The sequence below is a fragment of the Cygnus atratus genome, chromosome 6, assembly GCF_013377495.2.
Source record: "Cygnus atratus isolate AKBS03 ecotype Queensland, Australia chromosome 6, CAtr_DNAZoo_HiC_assembly, whole genome shotgun sequence".
NCBI classification, from domain to species: Eukaryota; Metazoa; Chordata; class Aves; order Anseriformes; family Anatidae; genus Cygnus; species Cygnus atratus.
The window spans coordinates 16,115,312-16,130,617 of NC_066367.1; the positions used below are offsets into that span (position 1 = coordinate 16,115,312).

At 33.7% G+C, this 15,306-nt stretch overlaps 1 protein-coding gene across 1 annotated transcript in view; it reads left to right on the plus strand.

Annotated features, from left to right (window-relative positions):
• CCDC141 (coiled-coil domain containing 141) overlaps positions 1-15,306 on the plus strand; it is an 80,921-nt gene that overhangs the window by 5,585 nt on the left and 60,030 nt on the right. The window contains exons 3-5 of the mRNA XM_035571390.2: positions 8,157-8,348; positions 10,574-10,682; positions 10,985-11,238. Coding sequence (XP_035427283.2) covers positions 8,157-8,348; positions 10,574-10,682; positions 10,985-11,238 — 555 coding nt within the window. The remainder of the gene's footprint in view (positions 1-8,156; positions 8,349-10,573; positions 10,683-10,984; positions 11,239-15,306) is intronic.

Here is a 15,306-nt window from a genome sequence, read left to right on the forward strand (position 1 = left end):
TGAGAAATAAGTAATTTCTGGAAAATTTATTCTCTGCTTTTGATTATCAGAATTATTGTGACAAAAATTGTGTGTGCATTAGGATATTAGGAAGAAAAAAACACCACATATACAAAATAATATCCTTTGGGAGAAAGTACTCAGTTATACTCATGACTGATTTAAACTTCTTGCATTTAATTTGGGATTGGAAACACTCTACTTTTTAAATGAAAAGCAAAATAAAACTTTTCAGAAGGTCCACATTTCAAATGTTTATGGATTAGGAAAGAGATATATTGTTAATAAAGTGAAAGAAAAAATGCTGGGGAGGAAATATGTATGTGGTCTTTACAGTATCTAGTTAAAATTCCTTCATGTTCTACAGATCTCATTTTATTTGTATGATGAGGATGTCCTTTAGAGTGGAATTATTCCATTTTGCTAAATTGTCATATTGACTAATAGCATCTCAGAAGGTTAATGAAACTTGTTTAGCAACAGACATTTAAAAGATAAACTATAGTTCAGTTGCCTTATTTTGTTCATTGATGCCTAATTGATCAGGAAAACCTATGTATACTCATCTTTTTTTTCTTTTTAGACAAACGTACAGTTTTGTTTTCTTGTGGACATTAAATTTAGAGTTTGTATGTGTTAAAGAACTGAAATAAAATGTCTCTTATGAACAAGGTTAAGAATAATCATAAATGTTTTTAGGTTTGCAACCAGAGCCTTTTCTCTTTGTGATTTGACCATTCAGTATTGTCATCTAATATATTCTGATTTTAAACTAGTATGTTCTATTGTTTTGGTAAATTAGACTGTATAAGCAAAGGCAGTTTTGTAGGAAACATCAACATCTGTAATTTCATGCAAGTCTTTTTCCTGTCGTTTCCTTCATTATTTTTTTTTTGTTTGTTTAGATCATCTTCACCAGGGTTCTGTGTTCTGGGGAGAAAACAACAAAGTATGCGTTGATTTTTTACAGTCCCAAAAATGTGAGCGGAATCAACCCCCCAAAAGCTTGGGAGACTAAAATTCTGGGGGTAAAATAATATCAATTACAGTGCATATACTGCCTTTCTCCCATTCTCCGTCATTCAGTTTTTTCTAACAGAAGCTCTACCTGGAGATAACATGCTGTCTCGGTGTTTAAATCTCCCAATACTAATTCTTTCTGGATCATTAAAAAAGTGTGTGCACATGTATTGCAATGCTTTTGGCTATGACAATGTTAAAATCTCCAATAAAACAAACAGCAGCATTCTTGGTTTGTCTCCAAAGTTCTGTTTTTTATCATGAAGCAGACTTGCAGAAGTGCTATAAAACAGAAACAAATCCATTCTATAAACTTTAGCATCATCTCAGGGAGGAGGGTAGTTTACAACACTGCAAATTTTAAGTTACAATATTCACTGTAAGAATCTGAAACTAGGCTTCCGTATGATATGATTTTGACCTTTTGTACTATCTGATGCATGAAAAGGACTGCCTGAAATTAGTGTTTCCAAGACCCAGGCACCTGATTTTTATGACCCAAGTGTCGTGTGATCTTAACAGAGGATGAAAATTCAAGGATCTGTGTTTTATTTGAGTTCACCTTCACCTCTGAGATCCTAATTATACTATAGTTAATATCTATCATTCACATTGGCATAAACTACAGCAAATTGTGATTTTTTTTTTATATTTTTGATCTTTTGATATATTTTTTTTTATATTTGTTTGTTTGGTTTTGGTTTGTTATAAATTAGATTGGGTCAAGAGCTGAGTCAGGAGCTGCTACCTGTTTAAGAAGAAATATCAGATAGTATTTAAGGGCAAAGAATATTTTATGATAATCCTGTTGCACAGATGACTGGTTTCAGGAAACAAAAGGTAAATGCTTTACTGACATACAATTTTAGATTTTTTGAGATGCAAAGCAGTAAGGATTTTTAAGAAGAATGAGAACAGTTCTACTTAAATTCTAACTGTACTTAACTGCAAACACTGCCGTGCAGTATTCAGTGACTAATTTCAAGTCACATGCCATGCTTGCATTACCAAAGCATAAATTCATATCTGATATTAGCAGCCTTCTGGTGTAGGCCAAAGTGTAAGGAACACTGTTAAATCCCTTTTACTTATGAAAGTTTAGTAACCCAAATTGTTGGTAATGCCTGGAGGCCCCAGTCATAACATAACTGAACCTGTGGGATTGATTCACATTTTTTTCACTGGTTAAACAAATAAAAAATATTTTCATGCAATGAAGTAGGGAAATATACATTTTTGTTTAATTAAATAGCTAATTTATCTGCAAAACAAAATACTTGTATTCATTTTTAAAATACTTTGAGCCATTTTTTAACATAAACTGGGTTATGTTCTTTTTGTAATGAGACTGGTAGAACAAAGTTTCACAAATGTCTGCCACTCATGAAAAGTAAGAGTGAAAATGCAGAATTTGACGTATTTTTAACTTATTTTCTATTGTTCTGTTTGGTTCAGTTGTATGGTATGCTAATTATGATTCTGTGGTATGCTATGTTTGCATTCTTAATTTTAGCTAGACCTGGAATATAAACTTATAGCAACTTTGTACTGAAATAAAGTGGCTCCATCATTCTTTAGTACTGCAGTAACTAAACAATTGCTAAATTATACGTATTATCCATTACTGTTACACCTTGTATTGCAGTACAGAAAACCTAAAGACTGCAAAGCACTTAGTGTTGACTGCCAAAACACTCAGAACTGAAAAAGGTACAGTTTTAATCCTGTGCTCCCTCAGTCTACAGGGTCCTCCAGCCTCTGAAGCCCCTTCAGACTCGGCATGCTAGAGCTCCTCAGCAAAATGTGTACCCTGTAATGTTGTATTTTTCCTTCCTCTTCTTTTTAGAAATGATCTATTGTTTGTTTTAGTTGAAACTTTTCAGAAAAAAATGAGCTTCGCACAGATCCTGTTACATGAAATTTAATTCTGAACACTTTCTTTGGTAAATTCACAAGCAACAAGAGTCTTAAAATGACAGTGTCATAATTACAAGCATTACAGTCTGTCTTAGGACTCCATGACCATAAAGCTCCAGAATGCTAAAACACCATGACTTTGAACTTTTTCTTCAAGTGAACATACCAACACCAACAGAAAGGTTCTATAGAGCTCTCTTCTGTTGTAAATTTATTGGCCTTCTAAATCAATCTTACTCTAACTTGTCCTCATAAATCTTGTCTTTTTGTTTAGTTTTACCCTGAGGTCAATAGCTCCATGCATCTTTTTGGATTGCAACATGCTCTATGCTATCACCTCTAGGTCCCTGGAATGTTAAAGGTCTAGTATCTAGTATCTAGTCCTTATTTTGATCAGGAGTTTGCTAGTTTCTGACAGTGCTTCAAGCTCCCTAATAGCTAGTTATCTTGCTCTGTCTGCTCTGCTTCCCACTCGAGAAGCTTTCTCAATGCACAGTAAGGGTGTTCTGAAATGTTCACTCAGGCAGGCAGAATTTTGCATCCCTCCAGAGAGGGACAGTTTTCTCATTTCTTCAAAAAAATACAAAAGCCGTACTATCTTATCCATCACAGCTTGCATAAAAAGATAACACAGGTTTCTAGACCTTCAGCTATTTCCTCTCTGTCTTTGGTATGATATCAGGCCAAATGGAATGCCCTGAGAATGAGTGGGGTGAGTGTTGTGTGGCTGCACAACTGCTGCATTTTGTGACAATGGTCATATATACCACAGGCCTGGGTTTGTGCCCCTGTTAGTTTCCTGTCAGTAAGTCTTAATCAGAACATTGTTCCTTTCAAGCAACCAGTGTTCCTTTATAGTATGGTGAATACAACAGAGTGGAAATGGAGATGAAAAATAGCACCTCACAATGAAATTGAAATTGCCCTGTAGTTTTTAAAACAATGTTTTTCTGATGTGGTTTTACTGAGAGCAACAGAAGCTGCATGTTTGTACAAACTCCATTTTGATTACATGCCAGGCATTGCTTATATTGGCAAGCTTCATGCCAGCTCATCTGAGTTCAGAGAAACAGTTCTATTTTGGGGGCTTTAAAGGCAATGAAAGATCACAAAAGGAAACAAATAGTATATGAAGTGAAAAGTACTCTGGATGTGTTCACATCCCATAATTGTTAATCTGAGAAATAACAACATCATATAATCAGAGCTGTGTTTCTTTTCTTTCCCCCCAACCTTAATTGGGAGAAAAAAAAAAAAAAAAGACCTTTCCAGGAAACAAAATCTTCACAGATTTGTTTCATTGAAACAATAAGTATATCAAAATGTCTGGTTCTGATTTTTCTTTCTGTTATTTTAGAGATAGGAAGCCAAACCAAACCAGAAAACTAAAACATCTGATTCAAAAATATTGGAAATAAATTTAAGGCTTCATTGGAATGCTCTGTAAAGTTAAATCAATTAACACAAGACAAAAAATACCTCCCCCAAACAAAAATAAAACAGCCCTCATCAAAATTCAGGTTACTGTGAAATATTTTTGCTTTCCATGAGTCAATTTTTTGAATGGAAAAAATTCTGGAAATTGGAAAAAAAAAAAAAAAAAGCACACTTTTTTACACTTTTTTTCTTCCTACTAAGATTGCTTCTAGAACAAAAAATCCAATTTGGAGGGGAAAAAAAGAAAAGGTAATTCTGATTAGATATTAGGGAAAAAACGTTTGTCTGTGATAGTCAAATACTAGAACAGATTGCCTGAAGAGCTTTTGAAATTTCCATTATTGATGTTCAAGACTTCATTCAATAAGTTCTTGTGTAACCTGATCTAATTGACAGAGGCTGTCAATATCTTATCTTGGAGATGGAGTATTTTAGTGGCAAAATTACAGACAATAAGATAAAAATGTTTAAAATCTTTCTTTACATGTTTCATGAACTAGCTTTTCCGTATATTTCTCTGATGATTCAAATATCTATCATGAGTATGAAAGTGGTTTAATTGATATTAACTGAGTGTGGAAAAAACACTTGTGATTAAATTCAGTTTAGAGTCATAGCTACTCCTGATGAAGTAAATTCAGATCCTGGGAATAGTTGTAAGTCTGATGGGAGAGGGCGTTTCCTAAAGGACAAAACCTTTCCAAGGATGTGTGGAAATGTTCTGAATTTCCTCAGCAGGGACTACCAATATGCTTTTTCTATGGCCCAGACACAATTAAACGTTGCCTTTTTTCCTCTTTTCTTCAAAATAGCCTGTCAAAAGGCTCCATAAATTCCATCTGCCCATTGCTGTTTTGCCTTTTTTTTTTTTCAGTGCAGGTTCTAGTGTGAAATCTTTCAATAAAATAAATAAACCTAATGAACAGAGCAGATCACAATGCTTCAAGGCATTAGATTATTCTAGCTTCTGTAGATAAAAGTGGAAAAGCAGGAGCTGATTTCCTTCCACCGTAAGGGTCAATGCAAATATTGGGAGGTAGAGGAAGAAGAATGGATTTGCATATCTTACTAAACATTGTTATTTGGCTATGTTCTGCAAAATAAAAATACTACTTGTAAGCCTGAAAAAAGTATGTATGGACCATAAAGCTATACATGCAAACAGTGATTTTTCAGCTATCATGGTCAAATTCTAAATTGTACATTTCTGTAAATGGTCACAATAACTATGATGGGATTTAATAATAATAATAAAAAAGTTTTTTATTCATCAATTGATTTAGCTCACATAAGCAATACTGAATTGAAAGTATTTGATGATATAGCATTCCATAATTGTTGCTCGGTTGAGAGATTCACAAACTATCCTCCTAACAAATGCCACCACATTTGTGCTGGAAAAATGATTATTTGTGCAGATTCTACTACAGCAGTTTATATCTGTAAAAGAGATGCCCAGGAGCAACCTTGCATGGGTTATCCAAATGACTCTGCCATTGCTGTTTTAGCAGTGTTCTGGAGTTGTCAGTATAGGAATGGAGTGCTTCATTCTGCCTGCTCATGCAACCCTCGATGCTTTTTTAATCTAGCATGAAGTTTTGCTGTCTCAAGAAAAACAGAAATGAACAATGTATGTTTTTGGTTAGGAAGGCTAAGATGTGATTCACTACACAACTTCTATTATTATTATTGTTGTCGTTGTTATTATTATTATTATTATTCAGAACATTTTTGGCTTGGGAAAAACTGTTGTATATTTTTAAAGAGCTATTTAAGTTAAACTCTGAGTGAATTGAACATTAGAAGACTTAACTGTAAGCCATTTTACCTGTAAAACATATTGTTCTTCCTTACCCCACGCTCATTGCTGTACTGTCTTTGACAGTTTTCAAATATTTCTTAAACATGCTATACAAAGGTTAAAGCAAAGCACTTCCTTGGCCCCAGAGCCAAGGAAACATTTTTCTTCACTTCTCTTAATAATATATATTGTCTGAAAAATATTTCATCTGCTGTGCATGGAGCATGGAGCTGGCAACACCTGCCACATAACTCCATTTCACACACTATTTTTTTTTAAGACTAAATTTAATTTTAGTTTATGAATTAAAATTCAAATTGTACTGAAAGCATAAAGAGATCCAATTACCCTTTATTATATATTATATACCCTTTATTATATATAATATACTTAAATACGGGATAGGTAGCATCTGGGGGATTTATATATATATATATCATTCATTATATACGTTGTTATATATTTATTATTTTTAGATATTTTTATCTATTGTTATATATACTATATATTATTATATATATTATTTATATATATTATATACTTAAATACGGGATCTGGAGGATTTGATCTTGTACTATGAGGCTATTAGGAAAGGGATTCAGCAGAACAATAAGAGCTAGTTTCACTGAGACATTAGAAAACAGTATTTCCCCTTCCTGGTATTCAGAAAATAAAATGGAACATTGGTATTTTTCTCTAAAACGCTGGGTTTTTTATTAGGTGCTCTTTATCATGGGTTTCTCACCAAACAGTAAGTGTACTTAATTTCATTAGTGCCATTCGTGCTGCTGCTAATAACGACTTTTCCACGTACTTCAGAAAAAGGAAGGTTTGCTTGGTGCCCATTTTGCCACTTATGATATGACAGATGCATCTTTCATATATCAAATTTTGGGTAAAGCCAACAAAAATTATCATGATTCTTTTTTTTCTTAGTTATCAGTGTGTGAAGGTAAGTTAATTTCTTTTTTTTTTCAGTAAAAGAATAAAAAAATCCATATTTTTATACCACTCTTACAGTACTGCTTTTAGAAGGCAGGTGATGAGCCTCTTCAAGCTGACAGTTTGAACTGTCAAGAGATTTTTGAGTTTTCCCATTTCTTAGTCTTCATTAGTCTGTGTCATGAGGGTGATTTATCATGGATTTTAATCTGCCTAATATAGATTTCTTTCCCCATTACAAATTCATGTGATAGCACTTGTAATAACAGCAGAAATTGACACTTTATTAAGTCATGTCTATGATGAAGACCTGAGATAGAAAAAAATTAAAATACAACAAACATTAATCAATCTTCTTGATACTAAACATTTTAATATAAGCTGGAAATGGCCCAGCAGTTACCTTTGTCATGGTGAAATTAGCAAAGGGAATGAAACACAATAGAATGATTGTTTTGACCAGAGAATATAGATTATTTGGTGGCCAGCCTTGGCAATATGCAGTAAGCTGATCCTTGAAACATTGCATGTATTTGGTGTTTTCTGGAGAATGCATGCATGTGTTCAAACTACTCTTTTCTGGATAGCATTGAAGTAATCACAGACTTATTAGTAAGTTACAAGATAAATTTTTAAAGCTTTGATTTTTTTTTTTCTTTCCCTTTTAATATCAGTAGAGCATGATGACATACGGAAGAAGATCCAAAATATTTGTATTGCTACTACTTCCAGGAATATTCCTGTGCTTAAGCAGATGTAAAATTAAATGAGTCTAAATTTTAGAGAGAGAATGATAAATACCCTTAACACTTGTTTTCATATGAAATTTCATAAAAATGTCCCCTCTTAAGAGCAGAAGTAATTCAGAAGTTCACAATGAAACAATCATTAACAGCTACACTCATCTTTAGGAGCTGGAAATCGAGCATGAATGAGAGATTTTGGATAGTTTCAGACCGACTGAAAAAGTATCCTGATGCCAATATCAGCACTGCATTTTGGGTTCTGTTTACAGAATTCTTTATCTTTTTCTTCTCAGGCTTTGGAAGACCAAGTGTGGGACCTGCTGCATGAAGCAGACAGGGCTGCAGAGGAGAACAAAGACAAGAGTCAGGTGTATGATGCCATGGCAGAGACACTCGGAGATGCATGGGATGCCCTCATCATTATGTTAGAGAAGCGACAGGCACTTCTGGAACTTACTTCACTGTTCTTTGAAAATGCTCTGGAGGTTTGTTTTTAAATCAAATGTCTCTTGATTGGAAACGTCTTACAGAAACTCTTTCCATTGTATTTTTACTCTGTTATACATGTTAATGTTAATTAACATGTTAATGGTTTATTGCATTCCTAAGGGTTGAAGTGATTAAGAAAATAATAATCTCTTGATGTATCCTTTCTTTTCCTCCTACTTTGTAGTTCAGGATGAAATGGAACAAAAATCACGTAGACTTAAAAAAAAAAAAAAAAAATCTTAGTCATGATTTCTCCAAGATTTGTACTTGACAGAAAAGTGACAGTGAAAAATGGAACTGGACCAAAATCTAAAATGCATAATTCAGTGGCTGTGGACATTCTCCAGAGTTTGTTTCGTTCATTGTGATTCAAATTATTTGGCACTGGAACAGCTGAATTCTCAGATGTCTTCGCTAACGATTATTAATGATTGGCCACAGAAGGTTTTACACTATAATATACTTACAGTCATTGTAATTATGCTTGCAAACTAAACCTTAATCTAACTTTCCAGGCCTTTACTCAAGACTTCCATGTGCAGAAATACACAAAAAGATATTTGTGTGATTCCAGAAGACAGATTTCAGAATGTTGTTCTTTCCCCTGCTTATTCATTTCTCTGTATCTCTTACCCTAACTTGTCAAAGTGGTGATAATTTCTGTAGCTCCCTGCCTTCAATTTTCCTATAATCTCTGGAATTTATAATAATTGTTTAATAATTCACCTTGATAAATTTCCTTCTACAATGGCTAAGGGTTACATATAAATTACCAAAGCAACCATTCAAATGCTAACTGTCCCAAGAGCTCCAGTGAAGGATCTGTATGATCAACAGACTACTAATCGTTGTGTCCTGGCCGTGTGTATTATACGAAGAAATGAGTACAAAGTCGGTAAATAAATTCTGATATGATTCTGATCATATTCTATATGATAAATTCTGTACCACAAAATGTTGACCTAGTACAAATTAAATCCCTTAAGGGGTAGTCGAATTGTTCAAGCAACAGGCTTATATCATTAAAGCACAAGGCAGCAGCTGAATCGTAGCACAGATCATATCTGTTATGTACAGATGGAAAGAAAAAAAAAACAACAATATTGATTTAAATAGGAATAACTGAAACTTCTTATGGAAAGGCTTTTCTTTATATGACAACCAGTGATTATGGAAATCTTTGTTTTATTGTGGTAGAACACAAACATTATCTCAAGAATTCTCTTTAATGAAAATCAGAAATCAAATCCCAAATGTTGATAACTAATACATTTCTTTTAGAGCAAGAGGGAAGGAAATCTGGAAAAATAGAAAAGGGAGAAAAAGCAGACAGTTTTTCATCTTCCTTAATTTCATCATGGGTTTCAACGTCTTTTATTACACTGAAATGCAAATATGAACTCTACTTGTTTCTTCATTCTTGAAATGAAGCAATGGAATTAATAAAGATTAGCTAAGATACATTATATGTGCCTAGACTCTGTCTGAGGTACTCATACATGAGTTGTGCCTACAAAGGTGCAAGTCAAAGAATTTCAATCCTATTTTTAACAGTCTTAGCAGATTACCAGACCTGCTCCAAGAAACATAGCATGTTTCAATATTTAAAATATGGAACCTATGGCAAAATGATTTGTAAGGAGTAACCTAACTTTAGTCTTCATTACAGAGATGCTGCTTCCCAGTATAGGCAATTAATATGTTTACCATAATATTAGCTTAAATTTTCTACTTATTACTACCTTCAAAATATTGCTTTGAAGATTGTATCTGTCTGATGTTTCCCTCAAATGTTTCTTTCCATCAACATATTAACATGGGAAATAATTTCTGGGTAACACGGGAAATAATTTCTGGGAAGGAGATCTAAGTTAAATGCTTAATTCCTGCTAAATGAGATTTTACTGAAAGTTTTAAAATTAACAGATTTTTCCGTAAGACTATATATTTGCAGTGTGTTTGAAGACTATATTGAAAAGATGATTGACATCAACCGAAACTGTAGTTTCAGAGCGTTACAACTGAATTTTGGGTCCTCTTAATCAATGAGAACCTCAAAAGAAGATGCACTGAGAACCTGTATTTATCAGTCATTAAGAATGCTTTTTTCCAAGAACTTACAAATTCTAACGATTTTGCCCTATAATACGGAAATTAGGATTGAGTTCTGTAAAAGACAGTTATATTGCATTTCCTCCCACCCTTTGTTTTCCTAATGCAGTTTGCTGTTAAAATTGACCAAGTTGAAGATTTCTTAAAAAATGCTCAAGAATTCGACAATATTGACACTTTGAGAGAACTCCTCCTGCAACAAGAGCATCACACAAAAGGTACAAACAATATTCTGCTCCGGCAGTGTGTGTGTGTTCTGGCTCCTTGGATAGTTTTCCTTTTCCCCTGAATAATTTTTTGAAAAACATCTCAGAACAAATATGAAAATGTTCCTTTTTTTTTTTTAATATGCTGCTGAAAGAATTTAACTCTCTAGCAGTTTTTCTTTTGTTAAATGAAAATGTATTATGCTTGTGCATGTTAATAGGTATGCCATTTTAAAGATATTTGAGTAACATTTGAAAAATGCTGTTAGATTTACAAATTATTATTTTTTCCTTGCGAAATTCTTTTCTTACAGAGCTCTTGGAAAAGTCGCTTACACTTCTAAACAAAAGCCAAGAGCTAACTGAATTTATAGAAGGATTCAAACGTGAGGGGCTAAATGCAAATCCTGAGCTGATTCAGGGAGCCCATAGCAGCTGCTTGAAAATTGACAATCTCCTTGAACTGCTACAAGACAGGCGGCGGCAACTGGACAGATTTCTTAAACATCAGCGCCAAGGACTGGAGCAGGTTCTCCAAATTTGTTTGTGGCATCAACAAGAGAACAAGGTAAGACATAATAGTATGGCAAACCACAGTTTAAAAAAAATAAAATAAAAAAAAAATCAAGGACTGTTTCACAGTAAACTATTATAGAAAAGGAGCTTAAGTATATTTATTAGGGTAACATCCCTGGCTCTTTTTTTTTTTTTTTCTCTATGAGATCCTAACTTGAATATTTGACTTCATATATAACATCCTCATAATTTATTTTAATATGTTTAATGCCTTCAAAGCAGTATTTCCATAGTGTAAGTTTCTTCTGTATTATTTCTGAAAAATATATCCTTCTCTGAGTTATCAAATGTGGTGCTTCAAACCAAACTAGATTCCCTTCAAATCAGATTCCCAGCACAGCTAGCTAAATCATCTCTAGCTAAATGAGCTATAACAGCAACTGATAATAGCAATGATAGCTGCAGAAGGCTGTTTTTGGACTAGTCAGTTAAAGAGAAGATATAGTGTAGTTAGCAAATTGGTGTGACTGAAAGGCTGACTGATTATTGTGTTCTTGCAGTCAAATCAAAAGCCTTTAGGTTTCTATATTGTTTAAAGGTTTTCCATGCCTGCAATCTCTTTTTCTTCTTTCTCCCAGCTTAGCTCCCATCTCTTATTGAATCTCTCAAATACATCTTGCTTTTGTACCTTCCTTTCAAAGCCTAGGTATATCTGAATCTTGCTCTTTCTTTTCCTCTTTCCAGTCCTACTGCCCTTTTCCTTTTCACTCTTCGTCTCCCAGTGTTCAGATCAGATAACTCTTCTCTGTTTGTGGTGTGCATTATTTGATAAACTTCTGCAACAGCAGACTCTTGCCTGTCATTTTCATTGAGAGACACCACAGACTACCAGAGAAAAGATACAGGGAGAGTCCTGCTCTGCCGCCATGTCTTTGGATAGTAAGTGTGCTCTGAGAAGGGGGAACATATGCAAATTTAACTGCCAAAGTCTAATAAGATTAAAGCTGAGTTATTTTAAGTGTTTTGTTAATAGGTTAAAATTTTGTATGGACCACAAACAGTACAGTTCTGATTGTAATGCCTCTGTATTCATTCCTTGCCTCCAAAATAGTTCCCCATTATATCAGTGGAAAACGCCATCCTATGAACCATAATCCATTCTGTAGGCACCTGCTTTGCCTGTGAGGTTGCTTAAGCTGAGAAGCACCTTACTCAACAAACAAAACTACTTGGAGTTTTGCATAGAGACAACATAATTGTTACGGTACACAAGCAAACTGAAAGCCTTATTTCTGGAGCACTCAATATCAGTAGCTGCGAGAAACAGAGCAAGAATTATTTAATGATTAGATAGAACAGATAAAAATAGTGTGGTCTTTATGCAAGTGCCCTAATCTCAATATCTAATTATAAAATAGCTGAAAAAAGCCCTTGATCTTATATGCTTACATAGAAATAATGAAAAATGAATGACAATATAGGAGGCTTTATCCATTTCTATGCAAATCATTAAAAAATATCTAGTGCCTGCTTAGAGATGCATATTGCTGTTACTGTTTTTCATGGCTTTTTTTCTTTTTCTTTTTTCTTTTTTTTCTCAGTATTACCACATAGCTATCGCATAAAAGAAAGATCTTAAGTTTAGTGAATTCTAATAAATTTACAACAGCAAGAATTGAACTTTCAGTATCAGTCTAACTCCATGTTGTTTTTCATCTAGGATTAAAAAAAAATCCTTTGCATTAAAAAGTGTTAAGTATAAATACAACTACCTCATAATCCCTGTGTTGTCCCATAGTATTCAAATACAGAGGAACACTCAAATGGAAGCATTTTTGCTATTGAAGAGTAAGAGATAAATATGTGCAGGGTGTGTTTTTTTTTTTTTGACTCAAGCACACTTTTCAAAAACAATTCACATTGCCTGAGATGGTAAAGGCCACACAATTTCATGAAATTTGCCAAATATTTCTACATGTCCTCATCATGCAAGGGCTAAATACTTGGGAGTAACCAAACAGCAGGTAGATAACCAGATAGGTATTTGGGAGCAACCAGACTGACCCTAATTTAGGCATAATTGAAAATACTGTGCAGTGAGTCGTATGTGTATGCTTCCTTTTCCTTTCAGGTAGCTGCTTGTATCACAAAGAGTAAGAATAAAAACAGTTATCTACTGGCAAGTTTTCTGGTTATCTGGAAAGAGGGGCTAGTATTTAACTACCTGTTAGCTCATACCTGCATCCAGTTCAAGGCTGGTATACACAAGGAGTGACAAATTCAAATAGTTTTTAGAATCATGCTTTTTGGAATATACTTGTGTTTAGCCATTCAATCATGATTCATTACCAATCAAGCCTAGTATAATGTCTGCATCTTGCACAAGTAATATATTCATATTTAAATACAAACACTGGAAAATTAACTTTTAGAGACTTTATGTAAAATGTCTCCCTCTGGTCTCTAAGACATTATGCATATATTTCTGCGCTGACAAATTCAATTCTCAAAGCCTCTCAGCAGATCTGAAATCTAATATTTTAGTCTCTGTACAGGACTGAACTCCTATTGATGTCAAATGTTGCTACATATGTAAGAAGAGCATATTGAACTCCCATTGATGTTAATGAGAGTTCAGGAGATACAGAGAAAGTGGTGTACTGGAGATGAACTCTTCTGTGCAGGATATGAGTGGATTTTTGCTCCTCTGTTTTGCTATGCACAATTATTTGTGCCTAATGCAGAGGTCTGTATTAAAACAAAAACAAAACAAAAGGCTGTAAAGTTTACTATGTATTAGCTGGGTTCTGAAGAACTAAAATGCAGCACCTTCCTTTGATCTCTAATTGGAACGCGATGATAAGATGATTGCAACATGTTTCTTTATCAGTATTTTCATATGTGTAAGTGTACTTATACCTTTAGAGAAGGGTGTGTAACCTTCTTTTTTGGAAGTGTCAGCATACTATTTTCTGATAATCTCATTAATGAAAATCAAAGGCAGATTATACTATTTTGTGCATAATTAATTATCTTTGGAAGTAGATTTATGAATGTAATTTTTTTCAATCGACCCAATCATGCATATATAAGACAATTAAAATTATTTCTGGTCCTTGGTAGCATCAAGGGCAGACATAAGAGCTGAGTAAAATTCAGAGTACAGGTGAGTACACCTACATTGGTTATCCAGACAGATATATAGGAAATAAACTATCTTGGTGTAAGTCACAGCTTCTTTTTTATTTTGTTTTCATTAAATACAGTTTAACTAACTTAAAAAAAACAAACAAAAAAAAGTAAGGTATCTTGGTGAATTATTCAGGGTGTTCTTCCCTTTTAATCTTTGCATAATAAATAGGTTTATGATCTTGACTACAAGTATTTATATATGTCAGAATATAGAAAGGTTCTGCTGTTTCTTTACTTGAAACCAAATTTCTGTTATGAAAAATGGATATTTGCATTCTAACATCTAGTAATTAGGATCTGGAAATACATACATGTATGTGCACATACATGAGAAGAAATCTGCAGCAGTAGCTAATACACCAACACTGCTGTAGAGAATTATCTAAGCTTGGCCTACATCTATTGGTGGTGTGCTCTTTGCTGATTTTTTCTGATAGCTGTGCCCAGCATAGTGCTGCTTCAGTAGCTAGAATGAAAGCACCAAGTTTAGCTTGGACAGTTTGGAGGCAAATATAACCATTGTCATTTAATGCTTAGAATTATTTGAATCATTAAGATGTTGTATGAAGTTCATCTGTGAACTTTAGACTTCACATTTAATTCCAGCACATTCTGCAAAAGCCATTTTTCATAAATATCAAAAATTACATTTTACGATGAGTGCTGTCATGTAGACCTGAATATAGTTAAGTTATTCAAAATTCTATAATCAGTTCAAATTAAGGCTACTTCTCTGCTAGCTACTTGTCATGGCAAAATCACGGCACCAGTGAATTTAGCTGTAGTTCTGCCATTGTCTTTCTTATGGTCAAGACTTCTCCCCTTTTTTATTTCCAAATGTCTGATCCCCAGTGCTGTTTTTTTCTTAAAATGGTAATTTAGTTTCTCTTACTATTCTTATATATGCATGCAAATTTCATATGGTTCC